This window comes from Glycine max, chromosome 19 (genome assembly GCF_000004515.6).
Source record: "Glycine max cultivar Williams 82 chromosome 19, Glycine_max_v4.0, whole genome shotgun sequence".
NCBI lineage: Eukaryota > Viridiplantae > Streptophyta > Magnoliopsida > Fabales > Fabaceae > Glycine > Glycine max.
Genome location: NC_038255.2, coordinates 46,329,316 through 46,351,048, shown reverse-complemented (window position 1 = coordinate 46,351,048; position 21,733 = coordinate 46,329,316). Strand labels below are relative to the sequence as shown.

The following is a 21,733-nucleotide window of genomic DNA, read 5'->3' as shown; positions in this document are numbered from 1 at the left end:
TAAGTCCCTGAATTATATGTAAATTTTCAAATAAGTTTTTAAATTATTTTTCGTTTTAATTGAATCTTTAAACTAAAAATAGTGGGTCTTGGAGTTACTTTTTAGCAGCTTAAAATTGTTATAAAATGATAATCAGTGACGACTTTAAAAATCCTAAAAAATTCAACTAAAAAGATATATCATCGGTGACCTAATTAAAAAGAAAAATACTTTAGGAACCTATATAAAATTTGCAAATAATACAAAAACCAATTGAGAGTAATTTAACCTTTAATCATTGACCATTTTTAAAAAGAGTTATTATCAAGAGTTTAATTATCATATATAGTGTTAATATAAAAAAGTTTACATTATAACCTAGTTATAAAACATTCTTGAAATGATTTTAATATAGAATTAATGACTTTATCTTGTAATTATATAAAATAATAGATTGTAAGTGTATTTAAATTAAAGTTTATTTTTTAAATCGTGCAATTATTACACAAGCTTTAAATTAATAAACAATTTTAAAAAAAAATAGTACAAATTAATGAATCTTAATTTCATTAAATTTTTAAATGATTAAAGGTAAATTTAGTTAGGATAAATAATTTTAATTTAATTTATCAAACTTGCAGTAAAATTTTATAGTGATGGGCAAACTTCAATTAATGTGATTTCTATTTTATGGATGGTTGAGATTTGAAGTTTCAAGGTTTGAGAGTTGTGATAAAGTGTGGAGGCGTGGGTGTGTGTATCGGTATCTGATGGATCCTCTTTTCTTTTGCACTTGTTTTAGCAAAAGATGCAATGCAAAGGGTCTCTTCTCTTCACCTTTAATGGGTAGGATCCATTTCAGCCGTGGACCAATGTTTTCTTAGTACTGTAACTTTTTTTCAGATTGAGCAAAATCGATCTGTTGCAATTAATTATTATATCCTAATTGTGTATCCCGAAAAATTACTTGTGTATTTGGCATGACGCTAAATTAGGTATGTATGGATTTTTGGTTAAAGAATTCAAAAGAATATTTAAAAGAAAATCAGTTTGGATCTTATTTGATTTTCTTTTATTGGAGAAAAACTTTGTTTGCAAGTTCCACGTTTGGTTCTCTGTTGCCAACACATCAAAATCTTTGTTTTTGGGTGATTTTGTTTTTATTTGTTAGATTGATATTGAAATGTGTGTCATAACAATTCTAATTACAAATCAAATATGTATTAAGTTTACAAATTCTAATCCAAACATACACTTAAGAATTCACATTAACATAAAAAACCACATCAAACAATAATGCATAAAAACATATAAATTAGGCATGCTTTATGGAGATGTGGATCAACTTTGGTGTGAAGAAAAAATACCTCAATGTTTGAATCAACATTGATAAAAGAAAATTTAAATTAAATTGACGTGATATAATTTGTAACACCTCAAAATTTATATTAAAATATTGTTAGAAAATATTTTAATTTAATTTATTTTAGAAATACGCATCACTTTTTTAACTATTATTTATAAATAATAATAAAATCTTCGTATATTATTTTTTAAAAACAAAACACAATGGTGGTAAAATGCTAAATAGTTACATCGAATTAAAATAAATGCATATGTAGAGTAATTCAGTTTCCATACATAAATAAAACAAAACTTATAGTGTCACAAATAAATATATGGATACAACTCATAATAGTGTGATAATAACAAAATACATTTTATATTCCTGGTACAATAAAATACATGTTTGTGAGAAAAACATCTCTCAAAATTCAACAAAACAATAAAGAAAACTAAGACTAGAGCATATCACTTGTCACATTAGAAGTATTGAGTTAACTAAGACGTGTCCTTGAAAGAATTGTCACTCTCTTCTTCAAACATTGGTTCCAATTGCCTCAGTAGTTCTTGATACTCCTTCATCCCCTCAAACGACATGTCTAAATGGTCACCTAGATCCTTTGTAACTTTCAGTGGGTGTACTTGATGTATGTTGTATTTGGTCTATCAATTGACACAACATGGACTTGAGTATGACAAGTGTAATGTGTAGTCCGCATTACGATGTTGAGTCATACTCGCTTTCTTTGCAAGCTACATTGAGCCGACAAACACCTCGATGTACTTGGCACCATCAGTACCTGAAATTTGTTGGTTGTAGAGATTAATCCCTTGCTCCTCGAACGCCACAAACAACAAACAATAGTAAAATAAAATTTAAAACATACAATCTACATAACCACTGTGTGTAGTTATCTAAACAAATAACACTCTCGCATCCTAAGCACGTAATTATCACACTTAATTCACAATAAGGCCCAATCATTATCACAAATCCTCCCAGGTCTTGATGGTTTTACAAAAATCACATGGATAACAGTCGGGAGTAATCGCTACATATAGATACATTGTACATCGACCCATCATCTCCCTACTAAAAAAACATAATCTCGGAGCCCGTCAGGAGTAGTAAAGTGAGGTTTCTGAGTTACCCACGTCAAATGAGTACAACAAATGTCGAGTAGTTACCACTCGCTAATTCCCGTAGCTTCTTCGAACCTCTCTGCCCACTACAGCCCAATGTATTTCTGTCCATCATCCACTTCGTCAAAGCAACCTCACCTTCTCATAAAATCTACCTCTAAAGTCACTTCTTTCTAAGCACCTCTACCTTGGTAACTAGGGTATAGGTAACTCAAATAAAGATGACCTTAGAGATAGAGGAGAATACAGAAAAATAATCGAGATTTTTTTATTTCCTTTTTTATTCAATTTTTTTTAAAAAAATAACACAACAAAATCTATTTTGTTGTGAATAAAAAAACTTAAACAACAGAATTGAGATTCTGTTGTCATAAGGGGGTGCCAAAACAAATAACAATGGAATCTCAATTCCGTTGTGATAAAAAAAAACGTACATAATAGAGTTGAGATTTCGTTGTGATAAGGGGTGCAAAAAAAAAAATATAACAGCAGAACCTTGATTTTATTGTTATGTCTAGAGCAAAAAATATATATACAATGGAATTGTGATTTTATTATATAATATACAATGGAATCCTGACTATTGTGATAAAGGGGTGACTTTGGTTATGCAACAAAATCATGATCTCATTATATATTTTATTCAATAAAATCATGATTTTATGGGAAAGGACATTCTTGGAATAAAAAAAGTTGTTAGTCCCTTAGTAGAGGTCAAGAGCAATTCCAATGAGGCCAATAACAATCCCCCAAAAAATTGTTACTAAACCATGACCAAAAAAAGTTTGGCCCCTAACCCTACAAATTCTTTATTGCTTAACAAGTCTAGGGTATTACTTAACAAACCTTATTATTTGTTTTGGTATACCTCAAGTCAATTATAAATTGAACAATCCGTAATACAAACTTGTATTATAAATTGTCCAATTTACAATACACTTAAGGTGCACCAAAGCAAATAATGAAGTACATTAAATAATTATCAAAAAGTCCATTGTTGCTCTGCTTTTTTTTTAGTCTAACTTACTATGAGAGCCTATTATTGTGCTTAGGCTATAACAGTAAGAACAAGAAACCTCTGTATGCATTGTTTAACTATGTTAATTATGGATAAGAATTTTTTTATTAACTTTTTGTTGTTAAGCATTTTCAAAATTTTGTTTTTTTATTGATGAACATTTTTTTTAGTATTTCCGATACCTATGTTTTTTTTTCCTATTAACAAATTTAGTTCCCACAATCAAGTAATCACATTAATGGATATTGATGAGGTAACAATCATATTAATAGTCTATGACTTATAGTATCACATTTAGGGTGTGTTTGTGTGAAGGTAATAGCATTAATGTCTATGGGGTGGGTGGTTGGTGGCAGAAGCATGCATGTTAGGTTGTGGGTAATTCCTCCCACAAGAATCTTTTTATTTTTATTTTGTATATGTGTAATAACAAGTATTTTTGTCCCAATAAAAAAATAGGTATTGTTCTCACAAACTATTTTTTTAAATGAATGTAAAAAAAATACAAATAATAAAAATATATTAATGCTAATTTTAATATTTTAATAAATTAATACTACTTGTATTATTTTTATTTTTTATGATATTGACAATGAAAAAATTATAATACATTTTTAATAAGAAAATGCACATAAAACAATTATAATATGTAGAAACTTAAATATTTTAGATTTCTTTTGTTATTATGTTATATATTTTGTAAAAGCTTTAAATATTTTTCTTTTATCAAAATATTATAAATTATTTTTCTTTCCACCAAGAAAAATTTCTAAATCCATCACAGGTAACAATTGTTGGTGATAATAGCAATGCTGTTATTATTGATGACAATGATATGAAGGGTGATCTTGATGTTAGTAATAGTGGCACTGAAGACAATAGTGATACTTAAACTAACAATGATTGCGTTGGTGATGAAAATGATTATTATCAAATGTTAGGAGAATATATTTTTTAGACTACAAATCAAATTTATAATTTATTTTTTTAATTTAAAATAAATATAAAAGTATTTTAAAAATAAGTTAACAACTTAGCTCATCCTCTGTTAAATATGTTTTGATTTAAAAATTTCATTTAAAAATTAAAAAAGAAAACAAAAATTGGCAACTATATGTCAAACAGTCCTAAGTATCTAACAGTGTGCTGGAAAATTTGTTGAGGAATAGTCAGTCTAACGTGCATTCACAAAGCATTATTATTCTCCTTGGTAATTCATTACACCAGAACAACACACGTTGAATTGTCAAAGATGTGATCAATTGACTTTTAAATCATCATAAAAGCCAAGGGGAACAAAAAAATTAAAAGGAGTGGTTGTCAATAAAACTAACTAGTGGGTAGTTAAGAAAACAAATACTCCGTTGATATATATAAAATTCAATAACCTAATTTATCAATATTAAAAAATATTAATTTAATTGATATTAATAAATTTATCTTAAATTTATATATATATATATATATATATATATATATATATTTTAAATTATCGTTATCATTAATATTCATCTTTCTTCTAATTATTTGTCAATATGTTTTTTCTATTCTTTTAATTAAGGATATTTATAGTATAAAAATAATTAATGTAATAAACATCATAAATAAAATCTTTAAAAAACAAATATTATATTATATTTGAATCTTATAAATAGAAATAAATGGAGTAAAAAATATTTTTCTATTAAAATATATAAAAGTGAAGAGATATGTTCTTAAAAAAATGAAGACAAATGTAAAATTTATTATACTGTTAAGTGAGTTAAATTTATATAAATAATGAGTTTATTTTAAATTATTTAATGTAAATATTTTTATATTATTAATTAATTAAAAATCACTCTAGATATAACTTTTACAATAATCATTTACAAAATTCTACAATTTTATTATACATAAATTATATTAAATGTTAGAACAAAAAACATTTACATTATCATTGTATTCTAATAAAATTCACAAATAATATATTTTTATTTATTTATATCTTATATACCTATTGGTTCTAAAAAGATGTGATACTTTTAAATAAAATCTCACTTTATTTTTTTTCAGCAATACGAGTGCCAAATATGTTCTCACACGATATAATATAACTCCCTTTCAATTCCTGTGCTTCAAGGAATGCATGCTTTAGATTAGACTTTAGAGACCTTTGACTTTGAGAAACATTTGATTATAGATAGACAATTTAGACATGCACTTTAACTAATCCATGGCTTACTCATCTCTTTAATAAAATAAGTCCACAGAGACACAGATAATCATGAAACTTCACCCACCAATGTTGAGTACGCCTGTGAACCTCACCCATCTGCTCTCTCATCGACCAAAAAAATATACGCGTTCACACGTATAGTTAAAGAAAAAAAAATATTTTGAGATCGAAATGCCAGCCTAGATAAAAAAAAAAGGAGAAAAAATTTAACGATGATATGATGTAATAAAAAAACAGATAAAAAAATAAAAATTATTAGGATGTCAAAATATCATCATTCTATAGTTAGTTAATCATTTCCTCCTCCTCAGTACGCCATAGTGAATTCCTTCAAGATCATAGTATATGTTATTTTTTGTCGATTTTTTATTAGCCTAAAATATTTATTAACTTTATTAATGATTAATTTTTTTTAAATGATATTTTTGATGAAATCAAATAATATTTTCTCCATTTTCATATCCAATTTGAATTTGAAATTTTATTTAAGAGATTTAAGGTCAATTTCATTTAAATCAATCACATATTAGTATACTTATGTTTTGCACTAATATTTCATTTCAAATTCCATTAACCACATAAACAAACACATGCTAATAGTATCTTATTCTCCCGAAGATTTTGAGAAGAAAAAAATAATCTCCTTGCATTTATGATATGGAGGAAAGCAAGCAAACTATAGCATCCTAAAGGTATTGAGATTTAGGAATTTTAAAATATAAATATATTTATTGAAAGATAAAGATCGAATTACACTGTGCAAGATCTTTTTATGTTCTCAATTAATTATACTATGGCAAATGAATACAAAGAAAACGGTGAGAGGTCCCCTCATATGTACTGTTCGACTACTGTAATTAATAACAACCATTACGGCTGTATTTCATGCTTTCTGACTTCTTTTTTGTTTTATTTTTTTTCTGAATCATTACGGGGAGTTTAGATCCTGTGAACAACGATTGAATTACAATTAACAAAGCATTGAAAGTTAATTAATTAAAGTGAGGAAACTAAAGAAAAAAGAGAGTGAAAAGAGCCACAAAGCTAAGCACCTAGTTTATGTTATTGGCTGCAGCAACATCATTCTCAGCCACAAAAATGTTGTTACCACTCATATTGTATTATCCAACTTGGTGCACTAGTCAATTCAAAGTTTCAAACTGACACTGCCCGTAGTCAGTTCTGTTCGATTGCTTTCATGACTTGATGGTGAATAACTGCGTCTCTATATTGCATCAATAACAATCTCAAAACTGGTTTGGATTCTTCTTTATAATGCTGTTTGCTTTGGGCCACACTCCACATCTTGTTTCAGTTTTGTTTTTTGTTAATATAGTAATTCTTTTGGCTTTTCCAAAAATAAAAAACAACAGTCATATTATCACACGGCCGGGTTGAAACTGGTTTAGTTGTTAACTCTATTCATCTTGCCATTTTTATTTGACTGCTTTTTATTAAGCTTTATTTAAGTTGAATTAAAGAAAAGAGAGACACTCTATGTTTTTAATGTTTTTTTTTAAACAATAATAAAATAAGAGAGATGGATAGAAGTTAAATAGAAAATGAGAGTGCACAGTTAATATATATAGGGAGAGAGAAGAAGTTTAATTCATACCTTCTTTTTTCTTAATTTTAACTACATAAAAACAATAATTTCACTCGTGCTTCAAAATTTCTACAATGCCAATCTACTGATGTGTATAAATTTTTTTTAGTAATGCGTATGTTATAATCTTTTTAGTTTAAAATAATTATTTAAAAACAAAATTATTCATGCATGCTCAATTGTTAGATTACCTGCGTTTAGCATTAAGTTTAATAGGAGTACTTTTTATTTTTTTTAGTTATCATTTTATAGTTTTTGAAATATATATTGACTTTCTTTCTCCTATGGAAAAATTTAGATGGATATTTTTATTGAAAACCTCTTTTCAATCAGATATTTTCATTTATAAGATTTGAATCTGAATTTTTATATAAAGGATTTGATCATAAAGTTCTATTCAGACTATCATAATGTTGGTGGACAACTATTTATTTAAAATTAACTACTGAACATAAAGTTCAAATTTCTACTTCAATTGGATTATGGTCATAATAGTACTCCCCAGTTTTAAGCCTTTCGGTTCTTTAAATTTAGTGTATGCTTTCGACTTCTATATACCAATCTTTGTTCATTTATTATTACCATATGTGGCTTGACATGTGAACACATTGTACATTCGAAGATGAGCAAGCAAGTTAATTAGCACATGCACATTGATTTTACAATACATGACGTAGTAGCAGTCTTATTCGTGTAAATTAGAATATGTTCCTCTCTTAGTCGACGCATTCCAATAATGCGGGCGTGCATGTGAGTCATTCCGTATACGCCTTTCTTTGTCTTGTCACAAGCCAAACTCTATTTCTGGCGTAAGGCTTCAGAATAAACCCTGATTTGAACCTGAATTAAACTACCTATTAAGCATTGACCATAAGCATCACAATGCCACTGTTTCCACTTCTATAATTTATGTTGCATTTGAAATAATAATTAATTTCTTCCTTGACAACCTCTTTATAAATCTACAAACAAAACCTGGAAGGAGTTAATGCACCAAAAAAAAGGAATTCATTGTAATTTTGAAATTGTAATTAACTTTAGAAGTTTTTTTTTGCATTAAAAAATTAGTTTTTAATCAACAATTTTGAATGCAATTTATTATCTAAGTATGCATACTCACTTTAGACTTTAGAGGAATCAAATCCTAAACTTCTGTGATGTTTTAATAGTAAAAAAAATAACAAAACTAGACATAATCCTATTGTGGGATGAGTTAGGATACTTATACTTCAACAGTTCAACCTCTTTGCTTATTTATTCTAATTGAATGAGAGATTAAATTAATCATGAATACATTTTGTTACAATAATATTTTTTTCTCTCTAAAACGCCAATAAGTGTTATCTAAGTGAGAGATTGTTAAATATTTGTGGGTTAATTATTTAATTTTAGATTTTCAAATAAGATTGATTATTAAATTCATGTTATGTTATTTTAAATTATGTTGATGGATATTTGTTTTAGACTTATAATGTGAATAAGCGTATGATCGATGAGTTAAACTCTCACGTGATAGTTGATATTACAAACGAAGGGTTAATTACTAATCTTATCTAGAAGATATGATATTATCATATTTTTAAGATAAAATTATCATCTTTATAAATTAGAAGAATTTCTAACCACCAGACAAACAGGAGTTTTTCATCATTTCGTTGTTTCTGTTTTTCATCAAAGTAGAACGCATGGATTCAAATTCTGATTCTCCTAAAATTATTTTATATGTTATAAATATATCGAAATTGTACAAAATTTTAGAAACAAAAACAACGCATAGTCACGGACACTAGTGGACCTACGCTGCATAGTCAAATGCATTTCCTTCATCCTCCACCAGAAAAAAAAAAAAAGAGAAAATATCCAACAAATATTGCTGCATTTAAGATTTTTATCATTTCAAACGCCGAGTTATAAAGAGCTGATCAATACATATGGAAACATTAATGCAAGTTCATGGTACCACTCAAAGTTGAAAAAAGCATATGTTCAATTTGTTGCCAACATTTTATACGAGGTTGGCTTTACTATTAAATACATAATAGGATTGATTAGGTTCATATTGACTGATTTTTTTTTTCAGAAGTTATTTTTAGTGGGATTGATTTACTATAACTTCTGAAAAAAGAATCCACAAACACCAAATATTTAATTGAATCCACAAACACCTATATTCAATTTTATCCTAAATTCCAACCAGAGAAATCCACGAACATCAAATATTTTATCATGTTTCCTTAATTAACTAGAACAATGATTACTATTTTTTTAATCATGGAATTATTATTACTATGAATAAAGGTACTGAAAGTTATCTCCTAATCACAATCCTAACTAATCAAGGAAGTTAATAATGATAATTAAGATAAAAAAATAAGACAATCAATCCTAAAAAAATAAAGAGAAAATAAAGAAATTAATCTTATAATTATATTCTTTTTTTGTGCAATTAAAATATACTCTAAGATTTACATTTTAAACTATTTTAATATATAACTAACAAAAAAAATAAAAAATTATGTTAATGTATTTAATTTCTTATATTTTAACATTTTCCTCAAGTTAGAACTTATTAAAATTTTATGCTTGTTACACATAACTATTTATTTTTTAGGGAATAAATATTTGTTCTTTTATTACAATGAATATTTGTTTTTGGTATAGATTGATACAACAAATATTTGTTTAATACACATGATTAGAAAAATAATGTAATTATAGACATCAATAACAAAACACAGTCTTAAATATTTCAAGAAAATATGATAAGATATCTTCATACATTTGCATTTTAATAAACAAGTGCTTGTTGTAAATTTTCTGATATACATGCATGTATGTTGGGTTTGAATAAAAAACACGTATTTGTTTTAACTAATTTATGATTCTTTATTCCCATAGTTCAATTTTAGATGGGAAAAAAAATGAGGAAGTTTTTATTTTTTCCATTTTTAAAAGACATTCACTACTTTAATAATTATTTATCTTTTTATATATTAAAATTAAAATAATTGAGAGTGGTTTTAGAACCTATTCTTCAACAAGACTATTATTAGATTTTTTTTTTCTCGGTAATTTCTCTCCCTCTTCTATCTTTCAATTTATTTTTTAAAATAAATTATCAACAATTAAAAACCTTATATAAACAAAATGTATATGCAAAATATTGACCATTAAATTTCTTCTCATTATTATTCACTTTATTAGAGAGCGAGTTACACAACCAACATATGGTTTAATCTAAGTGAAATTGAGTTTATATTCTTAAGTAAAATCTGGCGTTTGAGCCTTGTGATTAGATATCTAAATTTTTTAAGTACACAATTTATCACAGTTTAATAATAACAATAATAATATTTTAAATTTCAATTTTATTTAAATTTAAAATAGTATGTACGGACAAATTGTTAATATTTCCAATATATTATATGTGTTGTTCATATAAGACCACCAGTTAAAATAGAAGTTAATAACTTTGGTTTGGTCAACGCTTTTCAATCATACCACTTGTGCCCCTCGCGTCCTTGCTTATTCGTTTTAACCCTCGTTCACTACTTGTTTATTATTAAAAAAGAACTTCCATTTCATCCGATGTATTTTGTTTCCTTCTCCTTTTGTTTTCACATTGCTTCCTGTCATCTCAAAAGAGGCTTCCAAATATAAGATTTATAACTTAAAAGGTCTTTATTTCCTATATGTCAGTGTTAATATTCATTCAGTCTCAGTAAAAAAAAAGTCAATGGACTAAATAAATAAACGACTATTTACAAGTTCGATGTCATAAAACTCAGTTTTCACAATGTGAATTAAAAAAAAAAACATTACTATTTTTTTTATATAAAAGTTATTGTCGTACAGGATTGTTTTAAGATTTAAAGTTGTCTAACACGAACATAAAATGGATTCTGTTCGTCTATTAGTCCTTCCATGTCTCATATAAGATAACTTGTTTCCTTTATTATGTGTTAAAATAAGATATAATAACATTAGAATACCATGGAGATATGATTATACACGTATTGCATATACTTGAATATCGAATGTGTTTGAAAACTGTTACACCCTTTACCCGACATATATATAAATAAATAAAATATATAAAAATATCGATAAATAAATTCACGTGGATAAAATGTTCATATTTACTTTATTATTATCAATTAAAATTTACTAAAAACATATTCAGCTCAATATAAGACCATCAAAATTTACAAAAATATTTTATTAAATCAGTGAGGTAAAATAAAATAAACTAACATCATGCAATTAATATAAAAACTTATGCTCCAATGTTACATCCTATCAAAACATTGTGTCCCAACGTCTTTCAGCACAAGGTTCCTTAAAGCAATTCACCTAGTCATCTGCTCCCCCGAACACAAAGTTCAAGATCATCACAGGATCCAAACACAACCAACACACAGAGAGTGAGTTATCACATTTCTAACTAATAGAGAAGCAAAACAACTAGATATACATATCATATAAATAGAATAAAACTTATTTAAACATAACTCATGTAATTCCACCACTTTGTCATTCAAAATTCACTTTTCAATTATCAATCACATTACACAAAAATCACACACTCCGATCAAGACATAATAACACATCAATTTCATAATAAACAATTAGCAAGCGTATGCAACAATTATGCTAAGACTCAAGCCTATATGCAATGTAGTACCATGTCACTGAAAAACTACCTTGGGACGCTTAGGAGTACATAACAAGACACACTACACAATGAGTATGTCAGGTCACTCCCACTAAGTAAAATCATAGGGAGATCAGTCAGGGTCACGTTGTTTTGCGAGAATGCTCCAACCATGTGAGATCGGCACAGACTTAAATGAACACTCAAATCGGGTGACCCCCAAGGCTTACACTCCGAAGAGTCTGTCAGGGTTTCTCCCTCCTGATTCAGGTCCAACCCTAAAATAATTTTTTGCATACAGACACTGCTCATGAATTATATAATACCCACGACTTCACATTCGTGTCTTAAACATGTTTAACACAATTGCGCTACAATTTAACACTGGTTCCTAAATAGGAAACCTACACTTTTCTCTTTAACACAGCGTATCAACACTTTTTTCAAGATAACACTAGTCGGATTATTATACAATTCACAGCTTACAACACAAGTAATGTCACATCAAGTGTTAACCACACACTTATTCATAGTCAAAACTCATTCACAATTTTACATCTCATAATGTCACAATCCATCATCACATGTTTACACGTATCTCACAAATTAACACATATTCAACTTTGCACTTATACTCAATCTCAATAACAATATTATAATCTCAAAGCAACATGTTATTCCACAATTCATCACATATTCCATTTATAAACACTGTTTATGAATTATACCTCACACTCGCGTTTCAAACATGTTTAACACATTACGTTATAATTTAACACTGTTTCCTAAATAGGAAATCTACACTTTCCCTTTAACACTGCGCATCAACACTTTTCTCAATATCAACACTGATCGGATTATTGTATAATTCATAGCTTATAACTCAATACACACATGTACCTCAAATCTAACCATAATATTCTCAAACTTCAACACTTGAATAATTTTTGGAATCACACTATAACAACACTACAATATTATTTATATAAAATATTAATATAAATAAATATATAGCTAAATCTATATATATAAAACCAACAACATACATCATATTGAATCATGAATTTCAAAGTAAGCTTTCAATGTACCAATTCTAACTAATTATATGAACATTTTCTCGTATATATAAGTATACATGAATTCATATATATTATCTAAGAATACAACACATAGTCTACTAGAAATCTTTGGTCAATTTCAAATATAATATTAATTTTAAACTATATAAAAAAACCTAAAAACATGAAAAAGAGAAAATACAAAATCAATATCTCACTCCATCTTATGCTAAATCTCTACTTAATTTCATCAATTTAAGTTAATTAGACAAAGATTCAATTTATAGGATTCACACTCAACACAAGAACACATCAATTTCATAACAATTTCTCATTGGGACATCAACTGGTTCATCAAAAATATATAATTCACACTTATAATTATAAGGATAGAATAAAAAATTGCAGAAACACCCAAAAACCCATTTCAATTGATACTCTAATCCCTACACATGTTCTCACTAATCCCTAATTGTGAATAACTTATCCCTTACCTCGATGTAGTCACTCAAGCGTTCTCCGTTATCAATTGTGATATTTCTGGTGTTCTCTAGAGCTCCTCCTCCGGTTGCTCTGTTAGGGTTCCCAAACGTTAGGGAGAAGGAGAAGGAATCGAAGCCTTCATTCCATGGTCCTACGTGTGATGCATCTTTCTCCCTCCGCATATAGTACTTTGCAAATCCCAACGGTGAAGACATGAGAAAATGAATCACAAACCACATATCCAAATTTCACGACAATCTAACGGTTAATGAATTCAAGATCGTAATTTTATCGAGACAACTCAGGATTTCTGCGAGAAAGGAAAAGTTACAATGGAAGGGTATTTCTCCCAATTCCGACATGTTCTCATAATTTCCAATGGTGGAAAGGCTCCAAATTGAGTTGCAAACCTGGTGCTTAAATTTCACAACGATCCAACAATAAATGAGTTCGAAATTATCATTTTTCTGAGACAGGTTTTGTGGTCTATGAAAAAAAGAGAGAATTTTGAGGAGAAAGGGAAAACGAAATTCAGAGGAAGAGGAGACATATCGGTGTGAAAATGGACCTAACACGTCTCTATTTATAGTCAAGGTATTTACAACTTATTATTTACTCAATTTATTTATTTTTATTATTTTATAAAACAAACTATATTTTATTTCCTATTAAATGAATAAATAAAATATTCTCTTTATTTTTTCTAAAATCATTATTTTAATTAATAAAATTATTTCTCCATATTTATTTAATAATAAAAATCTCACTATTTTCTAAAACTTTATTATTATTTTTTTTATTAAAAAAACCTTTTTAATTTATTAAAAAAAATGAGACGTTACAAAACCCATTAGGAACCTATTTCACACTTTCCAAAGTAATATCACCATGATTTTTTCAAATTAATTATATGTTACTTCACATTTGATAATTAATTTTGATTGATCCTACCACTACCCAAACATGTTAATCATAAGATATGATAATATAACGTGTATGAGATGATATGATCTAACCATCTGAAATTCCAGATTCTTGTTATTGGAGTGGGTCGATCGTTACCAATGAATCAAAAGACATTTGATTAGACCGGTCTATCATTGACCGAAAAATATACAGTCCCCTATATTCAAGTGTATAACAAAAAGAGACTAAGAATAAATTAAAAATATACGAAGTCATTCGTTCCCCATCGACGGAAGGGTAAAAAAATCAATTAGAATATTTGACATTTTGAATGATGAAAAAAAGTTTCATATGGTAGATAAATTCAGATCATTGGAACGGATATATAGTTAGATAAAAACAACACAAGTGAAAAAAAATAGTTGAGTCAAGGACTGCTTATCATATCATATGACGTGGTTAGTGATTTAACCTTAATCCGTTCAAGTAGTAACGCGTAACGACTAACAAAGAACAAACCCCTAACTCTCTTAACCCCAAAGCACACGGTTTGTAACCCGTTAACTTGTTAGACCCACCCACGCTTTCTCTCTCTTTTTATAACAAGTCTCAAACTAACGGCATATTCTCTCTCTCTCTATATGCCGCAGCGCATGCTTTGATCGGCCAAGTCATCTCTCTCGCTCCCATTCTCCGTATTTCCAAGATCCCAACGCACTGTCTTATCCTCCCAGATTCCGGTGAATCCCCCCTTCCCTTTTAATCTTAAATATATCAACAACCACAACCAACAACCTTAACCTTTTTGTTTGTTTCTACCAAACACCATTTTTTTTTTCTATAACAGAGTAATGGTGGTGAAGATGATGAGGTGGCGGCCCTGGCCGCCTCTCCTCTCGAAGAAGTTCCAAGTGAGGCTGCACGTGCGGAGGCTCCAGGGCTGCGATCTGCTGCAGAACGCTGCACTCCAAGGTTCAAGATTGGTCCTTGAGATTCGCTGGAAGGGTCCTAAGTTGATCCTTGGCTCTCTGCGATGGAACTCCGTCGCCAGAAATTTTACTAAAGAGGCGGACTTTGAACTCGACGGCGGTGGCGCCGCCGTCGTTCACTGGGACGAGGAGTTTCAGACTATGTGCAATTTGAACGGTTACAGAGACAATGTCTTTCACCCTTGGGAGATCGCTTTCACTCTCTTTAATGTCAGTCTCTCTCTCTCTCTCTCTCTCTCTCAACCTTTTTCCCCTTACAACGGAATTTGTTTCAATAATTTAAAAATTGGATTGTCAAATAAAAGAACCAATAAAAAAAAAAGAAGACGACTATTTGAATTGGTGAAATGTTGTTCCTCCTTCAAATTTGGGGATTATTACTGATCAAAATAGAAGGATTATTGTTCTAGGTTATTTTATTTTTAAATAAATGGTTTGGTGGAGTATTGAAATTTTGGATGATCGGGTTCTTTTGGGTTGTCACCGTCTTTGTCTTTCATCTGTTTCCTTTTCTTTGTAATAGGTTTGCATGTGTCTTTGTCTGGAACTATTGTTCTGTCGTATCTTTTATCTGCCTATCTGCCCTTTTAAATGAATGTCATAATACTGAATAGGTGAGCGTTTATTTGTGTTCCGCGTTACCGATAATAATGGTGTTGACTTATTGTTTTCTGACTACTAATAGGAGTTTTATTATTGAATTTTTTTGGATTTTTCCTTCCACAGTGGGAACTTTTGTGCAGTGGTTGACTTTTTTTGTCTAAATGATTTCTGTATTTTTTTTTTTTAATTTGTCATAGGTTAATTAATGCCTAATTTCAGTTCTTTTTTTCCACGGGTTAATAGGCAAGGGCGTTGTTTTTTTTTTTTTTTTTAAAATCTGAACAGAATTTGTATTTCACTTTTGTAGGGATTGAACCAGAGGCCAAAAAACAAGGTTCCTGCAATTGGAACCGCATTATTAAATATTGCTGAATTTGCATCTTCAACTGATCAAAAGGATTTTGATTTAAACATTCCACTCACACTAACCGGAGGTTCTGGGGAGCCTTCTCCTTTACTCTGTGTGAGTCTCTTTGCTGATTTCTTTTATCTCATGCCATATAGGAATTCCTGTATATAGGCTGGTCCAATTTACAGTCACAATCATTAAAATTCTAGCTTTCAGGTTTTGTCTTGGATTTTGATTGTATGCAGATATCAATAAGTTTGATGGAGCTAAGCGTAGCTCAAGAAAGCTTGGAGCCAGTTCAGAGATCTATAGTGCCTGTGCCATCGCCCTCTGCCAAGTCGGGAGAAACAGCCTTGGCAGAAAAAGATGAGCTTTCTGCAATTAAAGCTGGTCTTAGGAAAGTAATGATTTTGACGGAGTTTGTATCTCCCAAGAAAGCAAAAAAGGGTTGTCGTGAGGAAGAAGGCAGTGAAGGAAGGTGCTCTAGGAGTGAGGATGGTGAATACAATTATCCTTTGGATTCTGAGTCACTTGATGATTCTGAGGAAGGTGAAACAGATGGGGGGAAGGAGGATTCCAGTGTTAGGAAGTCATTCAGTTATGGAACACTGGCTTCTGCAAATGCTGGGGGATTTTTTCATTCCAATGCGAGAGTAAATTGTAATGATGAAGACTGGGTTTATTACAGCCATCGCAAGTCTGATGTTGGGTGTTCACAGAGGGAGGATTCTACTGCTTCTTCTTCTCAGCCTTATTTAGTACAAAGTTCCAAGCGCAGCATACTTCCATGGAGGAAGAGGAAGTTGAGTTTCAGATCTCCTAAAGCTTATAAGGGAGAGCCATTGTTAAAGAAGGTGTATGCAGAAGAAGGTGGTGATGACATAGACTTTGATCGCCGTCAACTTAGCTCTGATGAATCCCTTTCTTTGACTGTAAGAATTCTTTCTTAAAACCTGTTTCCTTCTCATTGGAGTATCAATCCATGTCTTGTTTGCAAACCTTCACAATTGATCTTTCTGGGGAGCAGTTTTAGCCTAGTCCTCATTTGTGTGGTAATGATTGTAAACTAACAAAAATGTAGTGTATAAATCTCCATTGTTCATGAAAGTATGATACATAAGCCATTAACTTTTGACATAATTTCTTAATACTTTTGTAACTTTTGTTTCACACTTAGTTTATTTTATTCATGTTAATGGTTTTATATTTTTTTGCCAGTGGTACAAGATTGAGGATGACACGTCTGCACATCGATCATCAATCTCTGATTTCGGGGATGACAGTTTTGCTGTAGGGAGTTGGGAGCAGAAAGAAGTCACGAGTCGTGATGGTCATATGAAGCTTCAGACACAGGTCTTCTTTGCTTCAATTGATCAACGCAGTGAACGTGCAGCAGGTGAGAGTGCATGTACAGCTCTTGTTGCTGTGATTGCTGACTGGTTCCAAAATAATTGTGATCTTATGCCCATAAAATCACAGTTAGATAGTCTAATTAGAGAAGGCTCCTCAGAATGGAGGAACTTATGTGAAAATGATGCCTACAGAGAGCGGTTCCCTGACAAGCATTTTGACCTGGAAACAGTCATTCAAGCAAAAATACGTCCGCTTACTGTGGCTCCTGGGAAGTCCTTTATTGGTTTTTTTCATCCTGAAGGGATGGATGAAGGCAGATTTGACTTTCTGCATGGTGCCATGTCTTTTGATAATATTTGGGATGAGATTAGTCGTGCTGGACAAGAGTGCCCCAGCAATGGTGAACCTCACATTTATATTGTTAGTTGGAATGATCATTTTTTCATCCTTAAAGTTGAATATGATTGTTATTACATCATTGACACTTTGGGAGAGAGACTTTATGAAGGGTGCAACCAGGCATATATCTTGAAATTTGACAGCAACACAATGATGTACAAAACGCCAAATGTTGCTCATTCATCAGACGACAAGACATCCAATGACCAGCAAACTGTAGCAGAAATATTAGATCCTAATAATAGTCAAACCCAACAAGTAAATAGCAAGGAGGTGGATTCTGTTGCAGGGGAAAAAGAACAGTTGAGGACTGAGCAAGAAGAACAAGTTATATGCAGAGGGAAGGAAGCATGCAAAGAGTACATTAAAAGCTTCCTAGCTGCAATCCCTATCAGAGAATTGGAAGCAGATGCCAAGAAAGGTCTCATTTCTTCAGCATCCCTTTACCATAGACTGCTACAAATTGAGTTTCACTACACCCAACTGTTAGGTGAAACATCACCAATGGCTGAACTAAGAGACCTTAGCTCTTGCAATAACTAAGGCTTCTACATAACCAAGCTGTAAATTGAAGAAAATGCACGTCTATTCTAACTTATTTTACTACTTTAACCATTGATGTTCTTCTGATTTTGAAGTGAATTTAATTAACATATGGAGGCTCGTTTAAGCTTTTGGTGCGAGCAATGAGTGAGCTGAGCTTTTATTTGTGCAGTTCTGCGTGGCACTTGCCTTGTTTTACCTGTATTTTTCCTTGGGAAGGTTATTCTGTAAATGGCTCTGTAATTTCCTTTTTCAAGTGAGTGTATGCTTTTGGCATCTGAAATGTAAGTTCTGAACAGATTCTACTAGTAAATGGCAGGTAACTTAGTTTTTAAAGACTCCTCAGGCGTGCTTACTTTTGTTTTGCACTCTGATTCCGAGGTTCTACTTAGTTGCTTCGGGAAAGATTAAAATTTTATTTTGACTTTCTTTTGATTCTTGTTTTAGGATGTAGATATGTTTTTTTCTTGCTTTGTTACTGAACAATACAGGTTCAGAAGATACAACTTCATTAGTTTTGGGCTCAGAAATGAGTTCTAATCTCCAGTTAACAATTTATCATCATTTTACTATTTTTACTGAATGTTTACTAGGTTCTACTTAGGTTCCTGTCTCCATGGAACTGGAACAATGTAGTTCACTTTTAAATTATAGGAAATGCAGTTATTATGAACATAATGAATCGTTTTCGTAAATTTTGAACTACAGAGTCTCCTTAAATTCCTCGTTGGCTTAAATATTATTCTCTCTCTAATTATAAGATATAATTGACAAATTTAAGCTTATTAAAAAAATTAGTTAATTTAATTATTAATTTAAATATGTCCATATTTATGTTTTTCCAAATTTATCCTTAATTTTTATTGAAAACTTACTCATTTTCTACAGCTTTATAGAAGAAAGAATTTTTTTTTTAGGATATTTTAATAAAAAATAATTAATGCACAAAAGAGATAAAATAAAGTCTTATAATAACAATCAAAATAAACTGTTAACTATGTCTTATAGATAGGGATGAAATATATGAGATAAGTGTTTTTTTTTAAGTATCAAGTAGTCCTTTGTTAAACCTTGATGACTAGAGTTGTGATGGCATATGCAACTAATGCAGTATTTAGTTCAATGCAACCTAAACCCTCAACGCATACTTATTTGATGAGTTTTTTTTTTTTTTATGGTATGACGAGAATAACATCAATGCTTTTTCTTCTTCTTCTCTCATTTGCATATTTCTTCAAGCCTTCCTCAATCCATTTGTATTTGTCCTAGGCACCTGACTAAAATAATCTCAATTCCATAGCATAGCACCCACCGTGTCCAAGTTTAGGGTGAAAAGCATCTCCAGCAACACAAATGTTGTCTTTACTATTATTTCTCAACATGCATGAGCTCCTGGGATGTTTATGGGTAAGTTTTTTTAAAAACATTTCTAAGAGAAAAAAAAATAAACTTCTTCATAAACTAAAATTAATTCTTCATTAGTTAATTAGTTTTGAGTATTAATCCGGAACATTGTTGGCTAGCTTTTGGATTCAAAATTTTGCGTTGGTGGCAGCACTAGGAAGGAGAGGTGTGATCCCATGGTGGAATGTGGTACGATGCTCTAGTTGCGGCGACACGAGGTCTAGGTCGCAGTGGTGCCAGGCCTTGGTTGCGGTAATGTGACAAGTGACAACGGTGGCTTGGTCATGTAAATGTGCGAGAAATTAAAAATTTTGGAGTTGCACGAAGCATGAAAAAAAAAGATGCAGGAAGCAAAGGCCGTTGTATAGGATAGTCATGCGTGATTTATTAATTGGACCTCGGACGTGAATTTTGCATAAAAATTTGGCACCAAAGACAGAACCAAAAAACATACATTATTATTATTATATAATTCATAACAATAGATAAAGGGAATACTGCATCTTGATCTCTCTTTTTACGAGATATATGTGCTCATGTATACTCTTCATAAATAAACCCATATTCTTAATCAAAGGTTAAAATGAAAAAAAAAAAGTATACAGAAAAAGTGAATCCAATATAATAAATAACCGCACATTTAGTAGTACTTGGATCCAAAGTGTGCTTCAAAACTCATGTAACTGCACAATACCTCATCTTTCAATTAGAATCGAAAATTTCCCACTTTCTTCAAAACATACGTAACTGCTTAATGCCCAAAAAAACACGCTAACTGCTTCCATTTTCATTTTTTATATTCAGTATCCACTCTAACTTACAGGGTTTGATTGAAGAGATGGTGAGGAGTTGTGTGTCGCCGAGTTTAAGTAGGTGTGTGGTTTCGACGTTTCACTTCTTTGCGCATTACTGACTCTTTAATTAAGGGCAGATCTACATTAGGTGTTTAAGGAAAATTACGTTGTCTGGTTATAGTAATTACAGTCTACTGCATTTGGCTGTCTAGGAACAAGCTTTGAAGATTATCAATTTTCTGTAATAGAGGTTATTAGCAAGATTAAGTTTCTTATGTATAGACAAGCACACCTGTTGCATTTGTTTTAGCATCTTGATATAGGTCTTCTTGTATTAGGGAAATTTTTGATTTTCTTTAACTGCGGGATATGCCCCATTTATTATTGTATCATTTTGGGTTTAATATAATTTACATTTTTTCCCAAGTAGGCGTGTGGTACTGGTGGCATGGGATTGAGAAGAGGGTTCACATACAGTTTGCATTTTTTTTTTCTTTTTCTTTTTTCTTTCTTTCTTTTCAGTATAGCTTTTGATTATTGCATATAGTATTTGTTCAATAAAATGTTCCTATTTTTTTTTTTTTTTGGCTTTTGTACAATTTTCTTCTTTGGCTAATTAATAATTTACATGTACATGTACATATAGAGTCTCTGCTAACTATATGGCCATTGGTGGAGTGAAGATTGATAGGACATTTTCCTTAATTTCATTTTTATTTTTTACTTAAATTCTTCCTTAGCTTGGACATGAATGTATTGTTGGTATTCATGTTTATCTTCATTTTATATAATCTAACAATACTTTCTCATTTTGCATTTTTACTATCAAATAATCCTATCTTATTAGTAATATAAATTCTTTAATTTTGTTTGATGGAGCCACTGCACAT

At 30.3% G+C, this 21,733-nt stretch overlaps 1 protein-coding gene across 1 annotated transcript; it reads left to right on the top strand.

Moving 5' to 3' along the window:
* Positions 1-14,976: 14,976 nt before the first annotated feature.
* LOC100815920 (uncharacterized) lies at positions 14,977-18,983 on the top strand. The gene is made up of 5 exons (XM_006604600.4): positions 14,977-15,149; positions 15,257-15,608; positions 16,309-16,464; positions 16,596-17,282; positions 17,569-18,983. Exons 2-5 carry the CDS (start codon positions 15,261-15,263, stop codon positions 18,643-18,645), a joined length of 2,268 nt encoding a protein of 755 aa, XP_006604663.1. The 5' UTR covers positions 14,977-15,149; positions 15,257-15,260; the 3' UTR covers positions 18,646-18,983.
* The last annotated feature ends 2,750 nt before the right edge of the window (positions 18,984-21,733 follow it).

Bases quoted from the DNA above. Each gene is read 5' to 3' on its own strand.
- LOC100815920 (XM_006604600.4), top strand. From the start codon at position 15,261: ATGGTGGTGAAGATGATGAGGTGGCGGCCCTGGCCGCCTCTCCTCTCG. The intron at 15,609-16,308 runs GTCAGTCTCTCT...TCACTTTTGTAG, and splicing joins TCGCTTTCACTCTCTTTAAT to GGATTGAACCAGAGGCCAAA. The intron at 17,283-17,568 runs GTAAGAATTCTT...TTTTTTTGCCAG, and splicing joins ATGAATCCCTTTCTTTGACT to TGGTACAAGATTGAGGATGA.